Source organism: Nerophis ophidion, linkage group LG21 (genome assembly GCF_033978795.1).
Source record: "Nerophis ophidion isolate RoL-2023_Sa linkage group LG21, RoL_Noph_v1.0, whole genome shotgun sequence".
Taxonomy (NCBI): domain Eukaryota; kingdom Metazoa; phylum Chordata; class Actinopteri; order Syngnathiformes; family Syngnathidae; genus Nerophis; species Nerophis ophidion.
Genome location: NC_084631.1, coordinates 23,052,130 through 23,076,201, shown reverse-complemented (window position 1 = coordinate 23,076,201; position 24,072 = coordinate 23,052,130). Strand labels below are relative to the sequence as shown.

Below are 24,072 nucleotides of genomic sequence, written 5' to 3'. Positions count from 1 at the left end.
TAAATATAGTTTCAAATGTACATACAAGTAGCCCAAATAGCATGTTAGCATCGATTAGCTGGCAGTCATGCCGCGACCAAATATGTCTGATTAGCACATAAGTCAATAAAATCAACAACACTCACCTTTGTGATTTCGTTGACTTTATCGTTGGGAATGCATCTGCTTTGAGTGTCGCAGGATATCCAGACATTTTTGCCATCTCTGTGCCATCTCTGTCATAGCATCGCCGGTAAAAACCAAACGAGGGACTTTAGCATCTCTTGACACTGGAGCAACTTAAATCCGTCGACTGGTATTTGTTTGTTTGGCATTAAATGTGGGTGGAGGGAAAGGCTGGATGCAAATATAGCTACAAATGAGGCATAAAGCTGCAATATGTACACAGCTAGCCTAAAAAGCATGTTAGCATCGATTAGCATGCCGTGCTAATCGATGCACATTCTAGGTAAATCAACTTGAATTCGTCCCTGATCGTGTTGTTACACCCTCCGACACCACACCAACGAGGCATGATGTCTCCAAAGTTCCAAAAAATAGTCGAAAAAACGGAAAATAACAGAGCTGATTTGACTCGATGCGTGTGATGTGGTAGGGAAAAATGGCGTTCTGACGTCGTCGCTCAGAAAAGGATAAACAGAAACGCATTTAATTCGCCAAAATTCACCCATTTGGAGTTCGGAAATCGGTTAAAAAAATATATGGTCTTTTTTCTGCAACATCAAGGTATATATTGACGTTTACATGGGTCTGGTGTTAATGTTCCCCTTTAAAAATTAAATTTTACAGTGTGTTTGAATGTAGTACTAAGATAGTATTTAGCTTATGTTTGGTTACCAGTCGGATTGACAAGCAATTTTAGATGTTTTTACAATAAAGAGAAGGATAATTATTAGGCGGTGTTATGGCTACTATTAACTTAAACAATAAAGAGTAAGTCCCACATTATAGCATCTTCGGTGGTATTTATTAGCATCAAGAAAATATCCTTATTAGTATTTATAAACTAGATGAACACATCTCTTGTAGGCTGAACAGCACAAACTGTTCATTTATTGCTGAAAAACGGCTAAATAATGAGAAAAAATATTCACACCATAAAAAGAACTACACAGGATGCCACCCGAGCGCCTCCCGAGGGAGGTGTTTAGGGCTGGCCTGGGAACACCTCGGGATCCCCCGGGAAGAGCTGGACGAAGTTGCTGGGCAGAGGGAAGTCTGGGCTTCCCTGCTTAGGCTGCTGCCCCCGCAATCCGACCTCGGATAAGCGGAAGAAGATGGATGGATGGAAAAAGAACTACAGACATGAATTGTACATGGGACTAATATTTGTAGCAGGAAAAAAAATATGCAAACAAATGTATCCTTTTTTATTCTATTGACGCCACAATCTTATGTAAATCAAATACAATACTTAACGATGCACGAACAAGTCCAATATTGTCTTTCACCGATTAATGTGGATCCCTCCAAATGTAAAAATATGATGTGCCACCAATCTTATCCTCTCTAAATCCTTGCAAATGTAGAGGGAAGTGAGCTCAAGGTGAGCGATAAATCTTTCATGAATTATTTTTTTTAGAGTGTGTAAATCCACTCCATCCTATTTTAAATATTTTTTCATGATCGCTTATATATTTGCCGCTAAACCTTCCAAAATATGCCCAAATCTGTACTGATGCACGTAAATCGTTACCTAGTTGGACTCTCGACAATCGCCTGAAGCCCGGAAGTGCCTCGAGGTCACGTGATCGCAACCCAGCAATATGGCACTGTCCACATGTTAGAATAGAATAGAATAGATAGTACTTTATTTATCCCTGGAGGAAATTCAGCATCACAGTTCGCTCACAATAAACAATGATAATAATAAATATAGTTGTGATCAAAATTATTCAAACCCCACACAGTTTGGTGTTTTAGCAAGTTGGACATTTATTCCGTATTTTGTTTATAGTCATATCAAATAAAGATGTGTCAAATAGACAAATGTAACTTAAATTGTAACATTGTATATTACAAAATACCAAAAAAGGAAATTTTTCTTGATATCTCATTGACAAAATTATTCAACCCCTTGAAGATCATAACTCTTAAGAACAGAATTTGAATAAGGTCTTTTCAATCAGGTGTTGAAAACACCTGTAGATGTGATTAGAACCATAACGAGCAACAATTAAACTGATTGAAAAAGACTGTGACGCTCAGCTTCTTGTAGACGGTCAATGGTGTACTTGCAACATGGTGAAGTCCAGGGAGTGGTCAAAGAATTCAAGAGAGGAGGTCATTTCTCTTCATAAGAAAGGATATGGATATAAGAAAATAGCAAATACATTATACATTCCAAAAGACACAGTTGGGAGCATAATTCGCAAGTTTAAAGCTAAAGGCACAGTGGAAACACTACCGGGGCGTGGTAGAAAAAGGATGCTGTGTGCGACTGCTGTCCGGTATTTGAAGCGTACAGTGGTGAAAAACCCCCGGGTAACAACTGAGGAACTACAACAGGACATTGCAGAGGGGGGAACGCAGGTTTCATCCGAGACAATAAGGCGCGCACTACGAGATGAAGGCCTCCATGCCAGAACTCCCAGGTGCACCCCACTTCTGACTACCAGGCACAAGAAAAATAGACTCCAGTATGCCAAAAATCATCTGGACAAACCCCTAAGGTTTTGGGAAACTGTTCTATGGAGTGATGAGACAAAAGTGGAACTCTTTGGGCCTATGAATCAACGTTATTTCTGGAGGAGAAACAATTAAGCTTACAAAGAGAAGAACACTTGTCCGCCTGTTAAGCATGGTGGGGGGTCAATCATGTTCTGGGGCTGTTTCTCTGCCTCAGGTACCGGGAATCTCCAGCGTGTTCAAGGCATTATGAATTCTATTTCCTACCAGGATATATTAGCTGGAAATGTCATGAAGTCAGTGAAGAAGCTGAGGCTTGGGAGACGTTGGACCTTCCAACAGGACAACGATCCCAAGCATACCTCCAAATCAACATCAGAGTGATTGCAGAAGAAGGGCTGGAAAACTCTGGAGTGGCCTTCACAGTCGCCAGACCTAAATCCTATAGAAAACCTGTGGTGGGATTTGAAGAAGGCAGTTGCAGCACGCAAGCCCAAGAATATGAATGAACTGGAGGCCTTTGCCCAAGAGGAATGGGCTAAAATACCTGTAGATGGTTGCAAGAAGTTTGTGTCTGGTTATGTATCACGTTTGAAGGATGTCATTACTGCCAAAGGGTGTTCTACCAAGTACTAAAGATGCATGTAACTAGGGGGTTGAATCATTTTGTCAATGAGATATTAAGAAAAATACAGTGTTACATTTTAAGTTGCATTTGTCTATTTGACACATCTTTATTTGATATGACTATAAACTAAATACGGAATAAAGGTCCAACTTGCTAAAACACCAAAATTGTGTGGGTGTTGAATAATTTTGATCACAACTGTAATACAATATATATAATATATTATATATAATATATGAATAATATAAATATATTCTACATATATTCTACATTTAAGTGCAGTCAAGAAGGATGTTCACCCTGGATGAACCAGGAAGTGGGCTTTTAACTTAAAAACAAATACATAAACACACTTTTTTTAAACGATCAGGATCGGCGCAGGTCTACGCTAGTGTCATTTTACATATGATCATTATAGCATTGGTAAGATTACAAATAAGGTGGCCTAATTCTTTCGCAAGGTTGACTTGAACGTCTCCTTTCTGTGTTCACTTCAGCCATGGCGTCCACTCCGGACAACAAATCAAGCCGCCCAGTGAGTGCGCCCATCATGTCGCCTGTGTCCCCTGGAGACAACACGCCGTCCCCGCTGCTACACAACCTCCATCTTGCCACGTGCAGCAACAGTTCAACACCTAAGTTCCGACGCTCTGTAGAAAGGAAAGCGGAGCTCAAAGGCTCCACCAAAAGTCAGAGCCCCAAACCTGAGTCCACTCCAGAAATCAAGGTATGAACATTACGACACAATTTACGTATTGCAAGTGAGAGGTGTTACGCAGGTCGAATTATCATAGAAAGGTCCAGCATCATGAAGAATCACTGAGGCATACTGACACTTATATTCAACTTTTTCGTCAAAGGGCTAATAGAAATATAAAATGTATTTATGGAGTTTTTGAGACGGGATTTTGCATGGAATTAATCTGTGTGAGCTGTGTCTGTACTGCCAGACATTGGCCAGAAGAGAACGGAGGCGTTCCCCCTCTGTGACCAAGACCAACGGGGAACGAGAGAAAAAGAGCCAGGTTTGTTTTATCGAATGCATGATCTAACGAACAATAAAAAAAAAAAAAAGGATACTTTAAGGCATCTTATATTAAAGAGCAAGGGTGAGATTTGACAAAAAAAACTAAACATGTTCACTGTAAAAAAAGTAGTGTTCAAAAACAAGAAAAAAAAATACAAAAATTAGGAGGTATTTTATTTGAACTAAGCAAAATTATCTGCCAATAGAAAAAGACATTTCGGCTTGTCGAGACTTTCCAAAACAAGTAAAATTAGCTAACCTCAAAGAACCCAAAGATACCTTAAAATAAGTATACCCTATTTCCATGTAATATGCGCCTGCCTTGAATTACTGCCGGATCAAACTCGCTCCCCAAATTTATTAGCGCATGCTTACTTTTACCGCCGGGTCAAAGTCTTGACGTCGCAAGTGACGCTTCCCCTGTTGTCATTTCCAAAATGGCGTAGTTTTTTTTTGCTTTTACTATGTGTAAACCAGGGGTCTTGTTCCACAGCCATACAGATCACACTCATGGTTGTGATATAAAACAACTTGTCTTTAACACTCTTACTAATATGCGCCACACTCTGTGAACCCACACCAAACACATTTCTGGAGAACATTGGCTCTGTAACACATTATAAACGCTAAATAAGAATTACCCAGAATTCCAATGCATCCATGACCCTTGGCTATATTATACACCCCGCTAGCACCAAACCCGGCCCCCCCCACTCCTCTCTCCGTGCGCCGGTTGAGGTGGGCGGGGTTGGGGGCGCGTGTATAATATAGCCAAGAGTCATGGATGCATTGGAATTCTGGGTAATTCTTTTGTTGCGTTTATAATGTGTTACAGTGCCAATGTTGTCCAGAAATATGTTTGGTGTGGGTTCATAGAGTGTGGCGCATATTAGTAAGAGTGTTAAAGTTGTTTAAATCACAACCATCAGTGTAAAAGGTATGGCTGTTGACCAAGTATGCGTGCAATCTCGTATGAAAAGCAGTGATATGCTTACGTCGGACCGGCACGTAGATAGCATTGTGTTAAGATGGGCGCGATGACATGTTGTAGAGCAGTGGTCCCCAACCACCGGGCCGCAGAAGAATTTTATTTATTTAAAAAACATTTTTTTTTTATGTCACACTCAATTTTTTACTGCATGCCATTGGTAAGCGCAGGGGTGAGAAGAGGTTTTAAAACTATTAGCGCCTGCTTACTTTTACCGCATGCCTTGAATAAGCGCAGGAGTGAGAAGAGGTTTTAAAATAATTAGCGCCCCGGCGGCTATTTAAGGAAATACGGTATTCTCACTATTAACAAGTGCACTTTTCTTGGTACAAAAAAAAATTACACCTTTTTGCTCAATAAGTTGAAAAATATTCTTAAATTAAGTAAATGCTAGTGCCATTATCTTGACATAATGATATGCGCTTGGCATCATGATTCTTTTTTTCATGCTTGAAGTAAGAAATTATTTCTTTAAAAAAGTACAGTAGTTTTATACTTGTGAGTGTTAATGAAACAGCTTTGCATCGGTTGATATTCTAGTTTCAAGCATGTTTTACTCAATATAGGTCATAAAATCTCAGCAACAAGCTGTAATATCTTATTTACTGAGATCATTTCGGACCAAAACCCTTAAAACAAGTAAAACACTCTAACATAAAATCTGTTAAGTGAGAAGAATTATCTTATCAGACAGAAAATAAGCAAATATCACCCCTATTTGAGATATTCAATCTTACTTAGATTTCAGTTTTTGCAGTGCAAGCTTACGATCTTTCTGCAGTAAATGAGTGTTTCATTGGTGACAGGAGGTAGTACGTGCAAAAACCCAATTTAAATAAGGTTCTCTGCACCAGTTATCAATTGTACACACAGTCTTAGTAGATCACACGAAACACGCCCACTTATGGCATACACTATTTCATAGTTTGCACATCCTGTTTAGCGCGTGGAATTTGGATCTTAGTAGACCAGGCCCTTATTGTTTTAAATGTCTGTATAAAGTGAGAAAAGTTACTTAATTATATGAAATAATAATATTTACAGGTCATGTTCAGATTTATGAATGTCTTCCACAATAAGTGATTGAAATTAAAACAAAGAATACTAGTATATTTTTTATAAAATTTGGCATTGATTAGTATCTGATATGCTTCCGTTTGATTCTACAGTCCATGCTTTTTGTTCTCGATCAATATTTTGCTAAATGTATTAAACTTTTATAAATAATTTCCAGTGTTTTTTCCACAATATATACAATTTCGCCAAAGTTTTAGGTGTACTCAGCCTCTATTAATGACTGTTTGTTCCAAAGAAGGATTAATTAGGTTGCGTTTTATATATATATATATATATATATATATATATATATATATATATATATATATATATATATATATATATATACACACAGTGGGGCAAAAAAGTATTTAGTCCGCCACCGATTGTGCAAGTTCTCCCACTTAAAATGATGACAGAGGTCTGTAATTTTCATCATAGGTACACTTCAACTGTGAGAGACAGAATGTGAAAAGAAAATCCAGGAGTTCACATTGTAGGTAATTTTAAAGAATTTATTTGTAAATTATGTTGGAAAATAAGTATATGGTCAACCATTCAAAGCTCTCACTGATGGAAGGAGGTTTTGGCTCAAAATCTCACGATACATGGCCCCATTCATTCTTTCCTTAACACGGATAAATCGTCCTGTCCCTTTAGCAGAAAAACAGCTCCAAAGCATGATGTTTCCACCCCTATGCTTCACAGTAGGTATGGTGTTCTTGGGATGCAACTCAGTATTCTTCTTCCTCCAAACACGACGAGTTGAGTTTATACCAAAATGGATACATGGATGATACAGCAGAGGATTGGGAGAATGTCATGTGGTCAGATGAAACCAAAATATAACTTTTTGGGATAAACTCAACTTATTGTATTTGGAGGAAGAAGAATACTGAGTTGCATCCCAAGAACACCATACCTACTGTGAAGCATGGGGGTGGAAACATCATGCTTTGGGTCTGTTTTTCTGCTAAGAGGACAGGAGGACTGATCCGTGTTAAGGAAAGAATGAATCGGGCCATGTATCGTGAGATTTTGAGACAAAACTTCCTTCCATCAGTGAGAGCTTTGAATAGTTGACCAAATACTTATTTTCCACCATAATTTACAAATACATTCTTTAAAATTCCTACAATGTGAATTCCTGGATTTTTTTTTCACATTCTGTCTCTCACAGTTGAAGTGTACCTATGATGAAAATTACAGACCTTTGTCATCATTTTAAGTGGGAGCACTTGCACAATCGGTGGTTGACTTAATACTTTTTTTGCCCCACTGTATATATATATATATATATATATATATATATATATATATATATATATATATATATATATATATACAGTATAATACATGTATTTCAAATGATTGACATTTCAATATCTGGCTGAATTTCCTGTGTAACATTGTTGAAAGACTTGCATGGATAATATTTCTAATTATGATTGAGGCACAGCAGTAGGACCAATATAACTGTCTTTTTTCTGATGGGGGAACAGCATTCTCCTCAGGACAAAACAAAGATGGAGATGATGCGAGTGAGGAAGGTTAGCGTGTGCCTGCTAACTTACCGTGCTATTTTCATGGCTGCTTTAATTCCATTTTTTTTTCAAACACTTTGGGTTTTGGCTGTGTTATATGTCAAGCAACAAAAAAATTCAAAATAATACCTCATGTCTCATAGTACTACTATCACTACTACATTATAATACTACATTATTCTTATGATAAATAGCATTATACACTCCTGAACAAAATTACAAGTAGTATGGTGTGGTGCTGGAGTATTGTAACCAGAATTTTAGTTAGTAAAGCACCAAAATGCAAAAAGAAGAAAGATGGAGTAAAGGAGTTGATGAAATAAGAGTTGCTGTTTTATTGAAAACTGCTTTTCATCAGCAACTCAAGAAAGCAAGCTCTCCTGCAACATGTTAGTTAATCAGTGATTTTATTTTTTCAGAACACAAAACATGTAGATTCCACTGGCTTGGCTCTCCATGGCTTCAAACCACAGTGTCAACTGCAACCTCTCCGCCCGTTGATGCCACTGCCCAAACTGAAGCTCAATATTTTGGCTCGTTTCAAGGATGTTTTAAGGTTATTGGGCAGCAGTCAGCATCTGTGAGGGTCTTTGGAGTCCCCCAGCTTTATGCATGTGATCTTTTTGGGTGTTATTTTTTTTGTCCCAGTCGTTGTTTTACAGTGCCCAGCCTCAGCACCAATGACTTAGACTTCCTTTTTATTGTCATTCAAATTTGAACTTTACAGTACAGATAAGAACATTTTGTTGCATTAGCTCATGTTAGTGCAGGATAAAAGAGCAGTAAGATGCAGATATAAATAATAGATTACTGTACAGATAAATATATTGCACTTTCGCGTATGCATCCACATTTATGGATGTATGTTATTTTTTTTAACATTTTTTTATACTACAGTGAGTTAATCCGTTTTTGAGGGGAACTGAGGGGATTATTATGATGCGTTCAAAAGCTTTACATCGAGAGGAAAGAAGCTGTCACAGAACATGGAGGTTCTGCTACGGAGGCTGCGGATCCTCTTTCTAGAGTCCAGCAGTGAAAACAGTCCTTGGTGGGGGTGGGAGGAGTCTGCAGATTTTCTCAACCCTGGTCAGGCAGCGGCTTTTTGCAATTTCCTGGATAGGAGGATGAGGAGTACTGATGATCTTTTCCGCTGTCCTCACCACTCTCTGCAGAGACTTCTAGTCTTGAGGCACTGCAGGCTCCAGTCCAGACAGAGATGCAGTTGGTCAGTAGGCCCTCTTTAGTGCCCATGTAGTGCATGCGCTGCTGGGCTCTTTTTACAAGAGCTCCTGTGTGTAGGTACCAGGTTATATTGTCAGTGATCTGCACCCCCAGGAACTTGGTGCTGCTTACGATCTCCACTGCTGTGCCTTTGATGAAGAGTGGAGCAGGGCTGGTCTGGTGCCTCCTGAAGTCGACAATGATCTCCTTGGTCTTGTCGACGTTCAGGACCAGGTTGTTGGTTCTGCTCAAGTCAACCAGATGTTTCACCTCCTCCCTGTAGTCCATGTCGTCGTTGTCACGGATGAGGCCCACTACTGTCGTGTCGTCCGCATACTTCATAATGTGGTTAGTAGTGGACCTGGTGCAGCAGTCATGGGTCATCAATGTGAACAGCAGCGGACTCAGGACGCAGCCCGGGGGGGAGCCAGTGCTCAGGGAGATGGTATTGGAGGTGTTGTTGCCGACTCTCACAGACTGGGGTCTGTGTGTGAGTTAATTAAGCAGCCAGTTGCATAATGGGGCACTGAATCCAAAGGGGGCCAGTTTGCTCACCAAGTGCTGCGGGATGATGGTGTTGAATGCCGAGCTGAAGTCCAGAAACAACATCCGCACATGTGTGTCCTTTCCTTCCAGATGTTCTAAGCTCAGGCGAAGTGCAGAGGAGATGGCGTCCTCTGTGGAGCGGTTAGGGCGATAAGCAAACTGGTATGGGTCAAATGTGGGGAGAAGTCCGGAGACAATGTATTCCTTGGAGACAATGTATTCCTTCAGTGGCACCTTTTCTCGTGCCCTTTGTAGTTACGATGTTATGAGAGGTTGCATGTCTGACAGAAAATTACATACAAAATTAAATAACAAAATCCGTTTCCATTTGAATTGGGGAATTGTGTTTGAGGTAAATAAAAACAGAATACAATGATTTGCAAATCCTTTTCCACCCATATTCAATTGAATGCACTACAAAGACAAGATATTTGATGTTCAAACTCATATTTTTTTTTTTTTTTTGCAAAAAATAATTAACTTAGAATTTCAGGGCTGCAACACATGCCAAAGTAGTTGGGAAAGGGCATGTTCACCACTGTGTTACATCACCTTTTCAACCCATATTCAATTGAATGCACTACAAAGACAAGATATTTGATGTTCAAACTCATAAACTTTATTTTTTTTTGCAAATAATAATCAACTTAGAATTTCATGGCTGCAACACGTGCCAAAGTAGTTGGGAAAGGGCATGTTCACCACTGTGTTACATCACCTTTTCTTTTAACAACACTCAATAAACGTTTGGGAACTGAGGAAACTAATTATTGAAGCTTTGAAAGTGGAATTATTTCCCATTCTTGTTTTATGTAGAGCTTCAGTCGTTCAACAGTCCGGGATCTTCACTTTCGTAATTTACGCTTCATAATGCGCCACACATTTTCGATGGGAGACAGGTCTGGACTGCAGGCGGCCAGGAAAGTACCCGCACATTTTATTTTACAAAGCCACACCATTGTAACACGTGCTGAATGTGGCTTGGCATTATCTTGCTGAAATAAGCAGGGGCGTCTATAAAAAAGACGGCGCTTAGATGGCAGCATGTATTGTTCCAAAAACTGTATGAACCTTTCAGCATTAATGGTGCCTTCACATATGTGAAAGTTACCCATGCCTTGGGCACTAATACACCCCCATACCATCACAGATGCTGGCTTTTGAACTTTGCATCGATAACAGTCTGAATGGTTCGCTTCCCCTTTAGTACAGATGACACAATGTCGAATATTTCCAAAAACAATTTGAAATGTGGACTGGTCAGACCACAGAGCACTTTTCCACTTTGCACCAGTCCACCTTAGATGATCTCGGGCCCAGAGAAGCCGGCGGCGTTTCTGTATGTTGTTGATAAATGGCTTTCGCTTTGCATAGTAGAGTTTTAACTTGCACTTACAGATGTAGCGACGAACTGTATTTAGTGACGGTGGTTTTCTGAATTGTTCCTGAGCCCATGTGGTGATATCCTTTAGAGATTGTCGTCGGTTTTTGATACAGTGCCGTCAGTTTGAACATCAAATATGTTGTCTTTGTAGCATATTCAACTTGATATGAGTTGTAAAGGATTTGCAAATCATTGTATTCCAGCGTGGCGCAGTGGGGAGAGTGGCCGTGCGCAACCCGAGGGTCCCTGGTTCAAATCCCACCTCGTACCAACCTCGTCACGTCCGTTGTGTCCTGAGCAATGGCAGCTCCCTCCATCAGTGTGTGAATGTGTGTGTGAATGGGTAAATGTGGAAGTACTGTCAAAGCGCTTTGAGTACCTTGAAGGTAGAAAAGCGCTATACAAGTACAACCCATTTAGTTTATATTTACATCTAACACAATTTCCCAACTTATATGAAAATGGGGTTTGTAAATAAAACATTTAACGTTTCATTTGCAGGTTGTTTGTTTTTGTTTAGGAGTGTGTTCCAATATAATCATTATTTCCATTAGTTTTAGTATAGACAATCCTAAATCCAAAGTGTCCTCAGCCGTAGATAAGAAGTTATGGTGTGTATTAATAATAACCAAATGCACTGCAGCAGGTTTTGCATGGTCAGCATGTTTGTTCCCCTTGCTTACAATGGGAATCTGGCTTTGTCATGTGGGCCTTCATTTTGGCAGCAAACATATCCCCCACCATGACACACCTCTGTGCTGCTAACATAACCTTTTTATTTTTTTATTTTTTCATGGTTCATGATTTCTGCCCTGCTGGGTGCAGCTCAATGTATTCTATTGCAAATCCAATGAAGTATTTCGATGGTTTTACTACAAAATATTTCAACCAGATGTTCCTTTTTTTTCCCAATTTTTCTGCAGAAACGAGCTAAGAAACTTGAGGGTGAAACTATTTATATCAGACATAGCAATTTAATGTTGGAGGTTTGTATGGACTTCACTTGGGTTTTTGATGTTTGCCTTTTTGTGTTTCACTGCTTGGATCATTGACATTTTTTTCACTTCAAGTCTTTTTTTTTCTTCTTTATTCATTGTATTAATTTCAGCTTCATCCCAAAGGCTTGCAATGCACCATTTTCCTCTCTGACTCTGATGCAAGTAGCTTTACTTCTATTTTTCATTGTCACTGCCATGTTTTTATTTCTTACTATGCACTATATGACTGGAAGCAGTTGTTTTGGCCACATTTTCTTTGGTTAGGTTAAACTGGGCCTTTGATTGATTGATTGATTGATTGATTGATTGAGACTTTTATTAGTAGATTGCACAGTTCAGTACATATTCCGTACAATTGACCACTAAATGGTAACACCCGAATAAGTTTTTCAACTTGTTTAAGTTAATGAATTTATAGTAAAGATTTAGTGCTGAAACAAACAAGAAAACAAGTATTTAAATACAGTCCCACCATTTTGTGGAATATTGAAGGTATTTCGCTTTCCTTTTATAAATATGCACACGTGGAAATACGCCACTTTCTCCTGCAAAAGCATGTCTGTTTACAATATGAGAGTATAACAGTACAGAGATATTAAAAGTACATGTATTTTTTTTTTGTAGTTTTTTTTTTTTTACCTTAGTAGTCATTTTTTCTCTCAAAAGCCAAACGTTTTTATGCACTGATATTTGTATCAGAAAAAAATAGTTAATCATGCTTCCCTTAATTGGTCAATTGAACTTATTTACACTTGGCACTCATTTGGTTTCTTAATAGGCTGGCTAATCTTTTGACTATTTATTTATTTATTCATGTATTTATTTTAAAGGGACAGCGCAAGTTAAACATTGCCACCCATAGGTCAGTGGTTCTCAAATGGGGGTACACGTACCTCTGGGAGTACTTGTAGATATGCCAAGGTGTACGTAAGATTTTTTAAACGTATTCTAAAAATAGCAACAATTCAAAAATCCTTTATAAATATATTTATTGAATAATACTTCAACAAAATATGAATGAAAGTTCATAAACTTAAAAAAAAAAATACAACATTTCAATATTCAGTGTTGACAGCTAGACTTTTTGTGGACATGTTCCATAAATATTTATGTTAAAGATTTCTTATTTTGTGAAGCAATGTTTAGAATTAAGTTCATGAATCCAGATGGATCTCTATTAAAATCCCCAATGTGGGCACTTTAAGTTAATTCAAATTGAATCACTTGTTTATTTTTCATACATTTTTTAGTTATTTTTATATCTTTTTTTCCAAATAGTTCAAGAAAGACCACTAAAAATGAGCAGTATTTTGCACTGTTATACAATTTAATAAGTCAGAAACTGATGACATAGTGCTGTATTTTACTTCTTTATCTCTTTTTTTTTTCAACCAAAAATGCTTTACTCTGATTAGGGGGTACTTGAATTAAAAAAATGTTCACAGGGGGTACATCACTGAAAAAAGGTTGAGAACCACTGCCATAGGTAACCAATGTCAAAGTACATAAGGCTTGTAGCCACAGGTTAATTTGCAACCCTTGTCCCTAATTAGGCTTTTAAAGAAAAGTTAAGAAAGGTAAGAAACGCATACAAAAGGATTCAGACAAGAAAAAAATGCATTAAAAAAATTAGCCCCCATTTGTCCGTACTACATCCACTTCTAGTGCTCACACTTCTGATTGTTCTTAAACCGCTTTTTCAGTTTTGTGGAGAAAAGTTTGAGAATAATTTTAAGGGAACTAGAGTGTATTGGTACTAAATGTGAGGGAAATAATAGATTTTTAGATGCATCGCATTTCGAACGTACACGGTTATAAAATACATTAGTAAACGTCGATAATCGATTTACGTGTTGGTAAATAAAGTAATGCAGACACTTGTAAAATTTGGATGAGTGCAGCGAGCCACCTCACCAAGAGATCCGACCAGCTCCTTTATTTTAAGACACCTATGTTGTAGATTTGCACACATTTCCATTAATTTAATAAATGTGATCTCAATTTCTTATTTCAAATGCACTGTTTTTGAAAGTTGCAGGGGATAAATGCTTATTTCGTGAAATGAAAAGAAATGTAAAACTGCATTAATATACATAAATAAAAGATGCATCAATCAGATTGATTGATTGAAACTTTTATTAGTAGATTGCACAGTTCAGTACATATTCCGTACAATTGACCACTAAATGGTAACACCCCAATAAGTTTTTCAACTTGTTTAAGTCGGGGTCCACGTTAATAAATTAATGGTAAATTCATTCATTCGTAGCTCCTGAATCGTAATCGAATCGTGAGGTGGCCAAAGATTCCCACCTCTAATTGGTACTTGCTTTTTTGTATGGTATGGTTTGGTCTTTATTGTCATTGCACAAGTACGACAAAACTTTGTTTTCTGCACAAACCCGTTCAAGATTAGACAAACAAGCCATCGAAGGCGTTGGATGGGGACAGTGTAGAGGGTTACAGAACAGGAACGCTGATGGGTGGCGACAAGGCGCCCCGTAAAAAGATAGGAAACAGGTAAACGCTGGGGGAGGATGAGTAAAAAGCCAGTGCTGCCAATGTGGATTAGATTTAAAGAGTGCACCGACATTCACCCTTGGGTGGAACTCTTGGGTCCCAATCAAAGATCATTGGGGTGGTTGCATGAAGAAAAGCATTGAACACCATATTGCATGTAACAACAGACTTAAACCCAAGCCAAAAAAATCAGGTGAATGCCATTTTAAGGGACTAGATCATTGAATTATTTTTGCTTACCAGTCATGTACTGTATGATCACGTTGGATGTTGTTGTTTGCATTATGCAGTCACGTGAATGTATTTTTCATTGTGTACACCCACGTTTTCTTTTAAACCTCACATACTAAATCATTTTCAAGTATTTGGACAAAATGGTTTTATGATTTCTATAATCGTATTAATTCACGTCAATAATAAATACCTTATTTTTGTTCAATCTCTCAGAGGAGCCCTACACTACAGTTCGAACTTTTCAAATCTATGTACAGTACGGTATATTTTACGGTTGTTCTACATGGATTTAGAAGTTCTATATAAAAGGGTTGGCATGTTTTTAAGTTATGCCTGGTTGAATTTTTATGTCAATCCTAAATCTCATTAACGGTCGTACTCAACGACTTTTTGAGATCTTGTCATTGTCTCTCTTTGCAGTTTTTGGAATTCCATATTTGGTAACTTGCTGCAAGCTCAGCGGTGACCGGCAACCCATAAGTATGTCGACCCCTGACCAATCACAACACAGTGAAAGAAAGGGGAGGAGACTATGAAATATATTGTATAAGTATTATTTTTGTTGAAATAAACATAATATAGGACCAGACTGGGATTCACTATAATTTAAAAATAAGGCCTATTCAATTTAAAGCTGTACTGTACATCTATACTTTATTAATATTTTTTTTACAATTGAAATCCAGTGTTTATCGAGAAAAAAAATCATAAAACCATGTCATTGTTCAAATACCTTTGTATCCTACTGTATGTTATTTATTGCGACTACTTTTACTCTCCTCATTAATCATGAGAGAGTTCGTATTGTTTGCATGACTATCAAACTTTTGCAAAATTAAGCCAATTATTTTCAATTAATTTGAAGAATTGGAATTTGAATCGACTTGGCTCCACCCTACAGGAAGTTGAATTTGGAATGACAGGAACTGGAATTAAATTCATTGGAACTCAGAAAAAATTATTGTAGTCTCTAGTTACAGGAAAGCTGTGTTACATTTAACAAAGGTTTTGGTTTAAAATATTGGCCTAATATTGAAAATACTTAAATCAAACATAAAGTCCCTGCATTTTGAACACAAAACAACAAAAAGTATTTCCGTGAGAGCCGTATAATATTTTATAACACTGAATACAACTAAATGTGTGCATTTTTAAGTAAGGGCAACATTTTTAGAGTATAATAAGTCTCTTGTTCTTTTTAATAACATTGTTATTCTGAAGTTAACCAATAATAAGTACAATACTTCTAATGAACAGGTGCGGAAGAAAACAGATTGATGGATTAAGGTGCATGAGAATGTTTTATATTCTGAACGTTATTTTTAACACTGATTACCGACGGAATTATTCACTACTTATCGTGTTAAGCAATGTCAGCTAATATTTATCTGAGAGCCAGGTGCAGACATCAAAAGAGCCACATCTGGCTCTAGAGCCATAGGTTCCCTACCCCTGAAGTAAAGTGTTCTGGGAAATTCTGGGTTTTTTCACTAATTTCCACAATATAAGTTGTAAAACATCAAATAAAGCAATCTGTTTTATAAAAGTTGCTTTGATTCTTGATTATAAATGAGAAATATTTGCTACAATGAAAATATATTGTGTACATAATAATATTTCTATGGAATATGCAAACGAGTCATGAATGGTATGATTCTGGAATACATCAACACAATTAATTGGAATTTGTATTTTCTTCAGTTCGAACTGGAATTGCAATTCTACTTCCTGTTTAAAATCTCAAATTAAAGTATAAACCCGATTTAAATGGAAGGGAGGAGACACGTTCGATTCAATTTAGAATTTTGCACAAACCTGATACACAGCCATGTTAAAAAATTAGGACACCCCTGACAGTTTTTGGATGTTTCGCTTTGGAAGACCATTGTAACACAGATATCTTTAAAGTTTTAGACAAAAGTGCATTCACATGCTCCCTTTGCATAATAACGGCCATGTTTTTTAAACTAGTCTTTACAGACCCGAAAATAATCCATGTGCTTTTCAGACCTTTAAATTTGTTTACAAAAGGCTGTGATTTTTGTTGACATTTCAAGTCAATGCAGTTTATAGGTTTAAACGTTGGCCTTCAATAACGGCACCATAAAGCAAAGTGTAACACATAGCACAGCTAACATGCATGTTTTGCAAAATATTCACCCTTTTGTAAGCAGTCATTCACTAGGACCATGGGGTGTACTATTTTTTTCACATGGCTGTAATATGATTATTATTACTTATAATCAATACAATAAAAACAAAAAAAATAATAATTGCAATGACTGACATGTACATGACACGTCTGACGGCAGCTGTATGCTATCCAATCACAGCTTCTGACCATTTGCGCCAACATAACACAACTTTATTCGTATTGTGTTATTAGCCTTACTAGTGTTATTAAACCATATTGACCAACCATGCAGTATTTAAGGCCACTTGCACAATCTAATGAGATCCAATACAAGAGCTGTATTTCATCTTTCTTTACATGGATAATTGTTCAGTTTTGAGTCAGAGAGATGCAAATTTAACAGTATGTTCACCACTGGAAAACACAATTATGTACAAAACCCAAAACCAGGGAAGTAGGCACGTTGTGTAAATCGTAAATAAAAACAGAATACAATGATTTGCAAATCCTTTTCAACCAATGTTCAATTGAATAGACTACAAAGACAAGATACTTAACGTTCAAACCTGAAAACTGTGTTACTTTTTGCAAATATTAGCTCATTTGGAATGTGATGCCTGCAGCATGTTTCAAAAAAGCTGGCACGAGTGGCAAAAAGACTGAGAAGTGTGCTCATTCAACACTTGTTTGGAACATCCCACAGGTGAACAGGCTGAGTGGGAACAGATACCCCTCATTGGGTATTAAAGCAGCTTCCATGAAATGCTCAGTCATTTGCAAACAAGAATGGGGCGAGAATCACCACTTTGTGAACCAATGTGAGAGCAAATTGTTTAAGAACAAAATTTCTCAACCAGCTATTGCAAGAGTTTAGGGATTTCACCATCTACGGTCTGTAATATCATCAAAAGGTTCGGAGAATCTGGAGAAATCACTGCATGTAAGCAACAAGGCCGAAAGCCAACATTGAATGCCCATGACCTTCGATCTCTCAGGCGGTACTGCAGCAAAAACCGACATCAGTGTGTAAAGGAACACTGCATGTAAGCAACAAGGCCGAAAGCCAACATTGAATGCCCATGACCTTCGATCTCTCAGGCGGTACTGCAGCAAAAACCGACATCAGTGTGTAAAGGATATCACCGCATGGGCTCAGGAACACTGTCAGTAACTATAGTGTGTTGCTACATCTGTAAGTGCAAGTTAAAACTCTACTATGCAAAGCAGAAGTCATTTATCAACAACACCCAGAAACGCCGCCGTCTTCGCTGGGACAGACCTCATCTAAGATGGATTGATGCTAAGTGGAAAAGTGTTCTGTGGTCTGACGAGCCCACATTTCAAATTGTTTTTGGAAACTGGACGTTGTGTCCTCTGGAACAAAGAGGAAAAGAACCATCCGGATTGTACTCGGTGCAAAGTTCAAAAGCAAGCATCTGTGATGGTATGGGGGTGTAATTAGTGCCCAATACATGGGTACCTTACACATGTGTGAAGGCACCATTCATGCTGAAAGGTACATACAGGTATTGGAGCAACATATGTTGCCATCCAAGCGACGTTATGGACGCTCCTGCTTATTTCAGCAAGACAATGCCAAGCCACGTGTTACAACAGTTTGGCTTCATAGTAAAAGAGTGCGGGTACTAGACTGGCCTGCCTGTAGTCCAGACCTGTCTCCCGTTGAAATTGTGTGACACAATATGACGCCTAAAATACCACAACGGAGACCCCTGTTGAACAACTTAAGCTGTATATCAAGCAAGAACCACCTAAAAAGTTTCAAAAATTGGTCTCCTCAGTTCCCAAACATTTACCGAGTGTTGTTAAAAGAAAAAGCCATGTAACACAGTGGTAAAAATGTCCCAGTGCCAACTTTTTTGCAGTGTGTTGCTGCCATTAAATTCAAAGTTAATGATTATTTGCAAAAAAAATAACGTTTCTCGGTTAGAACATTAAATATCTTGTCTTTGCAACTTATTAAATTGAATATAAGTTGAACAGGATTTGCAAATCATTATATTTTGTTTTTATTTACGAATTACACAATGTGCCAACTTCACAGGTTTTGGGTTTTGTATTTTTTTTTAATTATCACCTCTTTAACCGTGTCAGATATAAAAAAAAAAATGAATACAATTTTACATTATCTTTGTAAAGCCCAAGAATTTTGATACAGCTCTTGTACTTGCAAGTGGTTAGCACTCATGTACAGTACATGTTTGCTTTCCGACAAGTAAACATGGGTCATCAGCTGCTATTTGTGTCGCCTGTAAAATCATAATCTAGTCAACATTATGTAGTTTCTTCTTTGTGTTAATGACAGGGACACATATGACAACTCCTCATTGCATCGCAGTCTCGTCTTGTTTGTCTGAAAATCCTCTCTGTTTTTGAAAATATAGCCAGGTACATTATAAGGCATTCTCGTCTATAGCCTGAAAACTTACAGAACCTCACAGTCACGTGGTAAGGTCATGAATAATTGGGAAATTTATTTAAGTGGTAATTTATACAAACCTTAGAATGTAAAATGTAGACATTTTGTCATAAACATGCCCTTTGCATGCAAATTCACATAAAAGGGTCCTTCCTTTTTGTTTTGTTTTGCATTTGAATTTCTTACCTCTGCTGACAAATACACTCTTTTTAAAGGACGTGGATAAGACCCAAACAGAGATCATGCGTCACCACACAAGTATCAGTGAGCTGAAGAGGAGTTTCATGGAGTCGGGTCCTGAACCTCAACCAAGCGAGTGGGACAAGCGCCTTTCCACCAACTCGCCTTTTCGCACGGCAAACATCAATGGCCAGATACAGCCAGCGGTGAGTCTGCCGCACCGGGGAAACCCTGTTGTTGGTTTTGGATGAAACATGTACAGTATACAATGCCTGGTCAAAACAAAAAAGTGCATTTGCTTGTTTGTTTGTTTTAAACTGTTTTTATTCCGGTTGTCAGTGAAGGAAAATCCGTAAAATAGCCTTATAAGTAGGGATGCACCGAAATTAAAATTTGTGGCCAAAGCCGAAGCCGAATAAAATTTAAACGCTTGGCCGAAGGCCGAATACCGAATAGTGAATGCAGTTTTTTACAATTTTTTTATATTGCATAAATAGCCCAGAAAAATATTTAGACATGTTTTTCAAATAAAGTAATTTTTTATTGAATATTGACATTTTTTTAATATTCCAGTAGCCTTTGCTTTTCAAAAAAAGCACAAAGTTTTTCATTTATATTAGGCCTTCAAACAAAACAAACATTCCAAAAAAAAATAAAGTGCATTAAAGTGGATAAACCCACAACAAATGAATTATTGTCCTTTTGGCAAAAGTCTGCTTAGCCACAGTAGATATGCTAATAATGTAAACAGAAGGCTCAAGTAAATCTCAATTAAGTGTGTGCTTGTAACCTCTTACACTTATACAGGTAGCCTACACAACAGGCTAATAATGTAAACAGAGGCCCCACTAAATCTCAATAAGTGTGTGCTTTTAACCTCATACACTTATACAGGTACACAACATATCCCAACGTCACCGCGTCACTGCAGGTTGGTTGATTGCGTCACTGCGTCACACGCCACTATTCGGCCTTGTTTTTAACTCATTCCACCGAAGGCCGAATGTGGCTTTTTTTGCCATATTCGGCCGAATATATTCGGTGACCGATTAATCGGTGCATCCCTACTTATAAGTGTGTTCAAAGTTTAGGAAAAAAGTAGTGTCTTATAATCCGAAATTTACTGTATTCAATTTTTACGATAGTGAGAAGCCATAATCGAAATCGAAATGTGAATAATTGTCCGGCCCTAATTTATCCCTAACTGATGCAGTAAGTATAGCTTCTCATTTGTTAAACCAGTGGTTCTCAAATGATGGTACGCGTACCCCTGGGGGTACTTGAAGGTATGCCCAGGGCTACGTGAGATTTTTCAAAAATATTCTAAAAATAGCAGCTTTACTTTGAGTTCCTCCCGGATGACAGAGCTTCTCACCCTATCTCTAAGGGAGAGCCCCACCACCCGGCGGAGGAAACTCATTTCGGCCGCTTGTACCCGTGATCTTATCCTTTCGGTCATGACCCAAAGCTCATGACCATAGGTGAGGATGGGAACGTAGATCGACCGGTAAATTGAGAGCTTTGCCTTCCGGCTCAGCTCCTTCTTCACCACAACGGATCGATACAACGTCCGCATTACTGAAGACGCCGCACCGATCCGCCTGTCGATCTCACGATCCACTCTTCCCCCACTCGTGAACAAGACTCCTAGGTACTTGAACTCCTCCACTTGGGGGAGGGTCTCCTCCCCAACCCGGAGATGGCACTCCACCCTTTTCCGGGCGAGAACCATGGACTCGGACTTGGAGGTGCTGATTCTCATTCCGGTCGCTTCACACTCGGCTGCGAACCGATCCAGTGAGAGCTGAAGATCCCGGTCAGATGAAGCCATCAGGACTACATCATCTGCAAAAAGCAGAGACCTAATCCCGTGGCCACCAAACCGGATCCCCTCAACGCCTTGGCTGCGCCTAGAAATTCTGTCCATAAAAGTTATGAACAGAATCCTTCACATCGAGAGGAGCCAGATGAGGTGGTTCGGGCATCTGGTCAGGATGCCACCCGAACGCCTCCATAGGGAGGTGTTTAGGGCACGTCCAGCTGGTAGGAGGCCACGGGGAAGACCCAGGACACGTTGGGAAGACTATGTCTCCCGGCTGGCCTGGGAACGCCTCGGGATCCCCCGGGAAGAGCTAGACGAAGTGGCTGGGGATAGGGAAGTCTGGGCTTCCCTGCTTAGGCTGCTGCCCCCGTGACCCGACCTCGGATAAGCGGAAGATGATGGATGGATGGATGGATGGATGGATTCTAAAAATAGCAACAATTCAAAAATCCTTTATAAATATATTTATTAGAGATGCGGGGATAGGCAATTATATCATCCGCAACCGCATCACTAAAGTCGTCATCCACCCGCCGTCCACCCGAACCAACATTTTATCAGAACCGCAAACGCCCGCCACCCACCCGTTGAAATACATCAGAGGTCGGCCACCTTTACCACTCAAAGAGCTAATTTAACCCGTTTCACAGCGTAAAGAAGACAATGGGAGCCACTAACGTTCTCGCGAATATCAAATGGTGTTCATCCTGATGACAAGAAAAAGCGTGTTGTGAAGCCATTGCCTTTGACACCTTCAATAACATGTACAAATCGATAGTTAGTCCGGCAACATGTTGTATGCACCTCCCGCAATCACACGTACAAGATTGAAAGGCATACTGGGTGATGCAGAGTACACTGATGGTTGTGATATAAACAATTTTAACACTCTTACTAATATGCGCCACGCTGTGAAGCCACATCAAACAAGAATGACAAACACATTTCGGGAGAACATCCTCACAGTAACACAACATAAACGCAACACAACAAATACCCAGAATCCTTTGCATCCGTGACACTCCCTGAATATATTTTACACCCCCGCGCCACCGAACCCCACCCACCTTACCGACGCACTGTTGTGGCGGGGTTTGCTGCTAGCGGGGTGTATAAAATAGTCAGGAATTATCATGGATGCAAAGGATTCTGGGTATTTGTTGTGTTGCGTTTATGTTGTGTTACTGTTAGGATGTTCTCCCAAAATGTGTTTGTCATTCTTGTTTGGTGTGGCTTCACAGCATGGCGCATATTACTAAGAGTGTTAAAAATGTTTATATCACAACCATTAGTGTACTCTGTGTCACCCAGTATGCCTTGCAGTCCTGTGTCTGCGGAAGCCACACACAACATGATGCTGGACTGATAAGCAGATCGTACATGTTGTTGTAGTAGGCGACAAAGCCAATGGCTTCATAGCACGTCCTAATAATTATTTGGGTGACTTCCGGCATTCTATTTGCGTCTCTTATTGTCTACTTCGCTTTGTAACACGGGTCCTAAATGGCTCTTTAAATGGTAAAGGTTACCGATCCCTGAACCATGTATATCAAATATTTCCGAATGGTTCAACCGCCACCCGCCCAAATCTAATTAAAATCTATTTTTTCGTTGGATGACACCGCAAACCGCATATCTCTAATATTTATTGAATAATATTTCAACAAAATATAATGTAAGTTCATAAACTGTGAAAAGAAATGCAACAATGCAATATTCAGTGTTGACAGCTAGATTTTGTGTGGACATGTTCCTTAAATATTAATGGTAAAGATTTCTTATTTTGTGAAGAAATGTTTCGAATTAAGTTCATGAATCCAGATGGATCTCTATTACAATCCCCAAAGAGGACACTTTAAGTTGATAATTACTTCTATGTGTAGAAATCTTTATTTATAATTGAATCACTTGTGTATTTTTCAACAAGTTTTCAGTTATTTTTACATCTTTTTTTCCAAATAGTTCAAGAAAGACCACTACAAATGAGCAATATTTTCCACTGTTATACAATTTAATAAATCAGAAACTGATGACATCATGCTGTATTTTACTTCTTAATCTATTTTTTTTCAACCAAAAATGCTTTGCTCTGATTAGGGGGTACTTGAATTAAAAATATGTTCACAAGGGTTACATCACTGAAAAAAGGTTGAGAACCACTGTGTTAAACAACCATGTCGAAAGACACTTCTTGTTAATATGTATCCGGTTCAAAATTGTGAAAATATCAATACACAAACTTGATGAAACATTTTTAGAACTTGGGCATAAATTATTGTTTTGACACTGCAGAAGCTTTTGCATAAACGCTGCTCCAGTAAATACCGGAATCAAAGTTAAAGGTTGTCCAACAAATTATCAGCGTGCAAACTTTTTTTGACCATGTAGTGTATGATGATCATTTTAGCACAGCATTTTACACAGTAGTAGTCATATATAAAAATTTCACTTGAATTTATGTAAAGAGTGGCGTAAAGCGTGTAGGCCACAAGCGGACTATATACTTGTATTTTCTGAAATTGAATTTGACTTAGGATGACCCTAAAGTAAAGTCATGGTAATTTTCCAGTTGCTTTAAAATTGTTTTTGTAAAGTCAAAGCTACTCCAGACTAACATCATTACATTAAAGGTTGAATAGGGCGGTGCTGCATTGCTACCGTGTTTGAAAATGTCATATTAACTACACAGTGACAAAAATATGGGAATATGTAAATATTT

General features: G+C 38.5%; 1 protein-coding gene across 9 annotated transcripts in view; it reads left to right on the top strand.

Annotated features, from left to right (window-relative positions):
- The window catches only part of epb41a (erythrocyte membrane protein band 4.1a), a 156,294-nt gene that overhangs the window by 75,074 nt on the left and 57,148 nt on the right, over positions 1 to 24,072 (top strand). For 2 of the 9 annotated variants that reach the window (XM_061882189.1, XM_061882190.1), the window contains exons 12-16: positions 3,754 to 3,983; positions 4,207 to 4,281; positions 7,830 to 7,877; positions 11,949 to 12,011; positions 19,567 to 19,737. In XM_061882189.1, the coding sequence (XP_061738173.1) occupies positions 3,754 to 3,983; positions 4,207 to 4,281; positions 7,830 to 7,877; positions 11,949 to 12,011; positions 19,567 to 19,737 (587 nt within the window). Of the gene's footprint in view, positions 1 to 3,753; positions 3,984 to 4,206; positions 4,282 to 7,829; positions 7,878 to 11,948; positions 12,012 to 12,133; positions 12,182 to 19,566; positions 19,738 to 24,072 lie in introns of all 9 variants that reach the window. The other 7 variants (XM_061882192.1, XM_061882194.1, XM_061882191.1 and 4 more) reach the window with 6 other exon arrangements.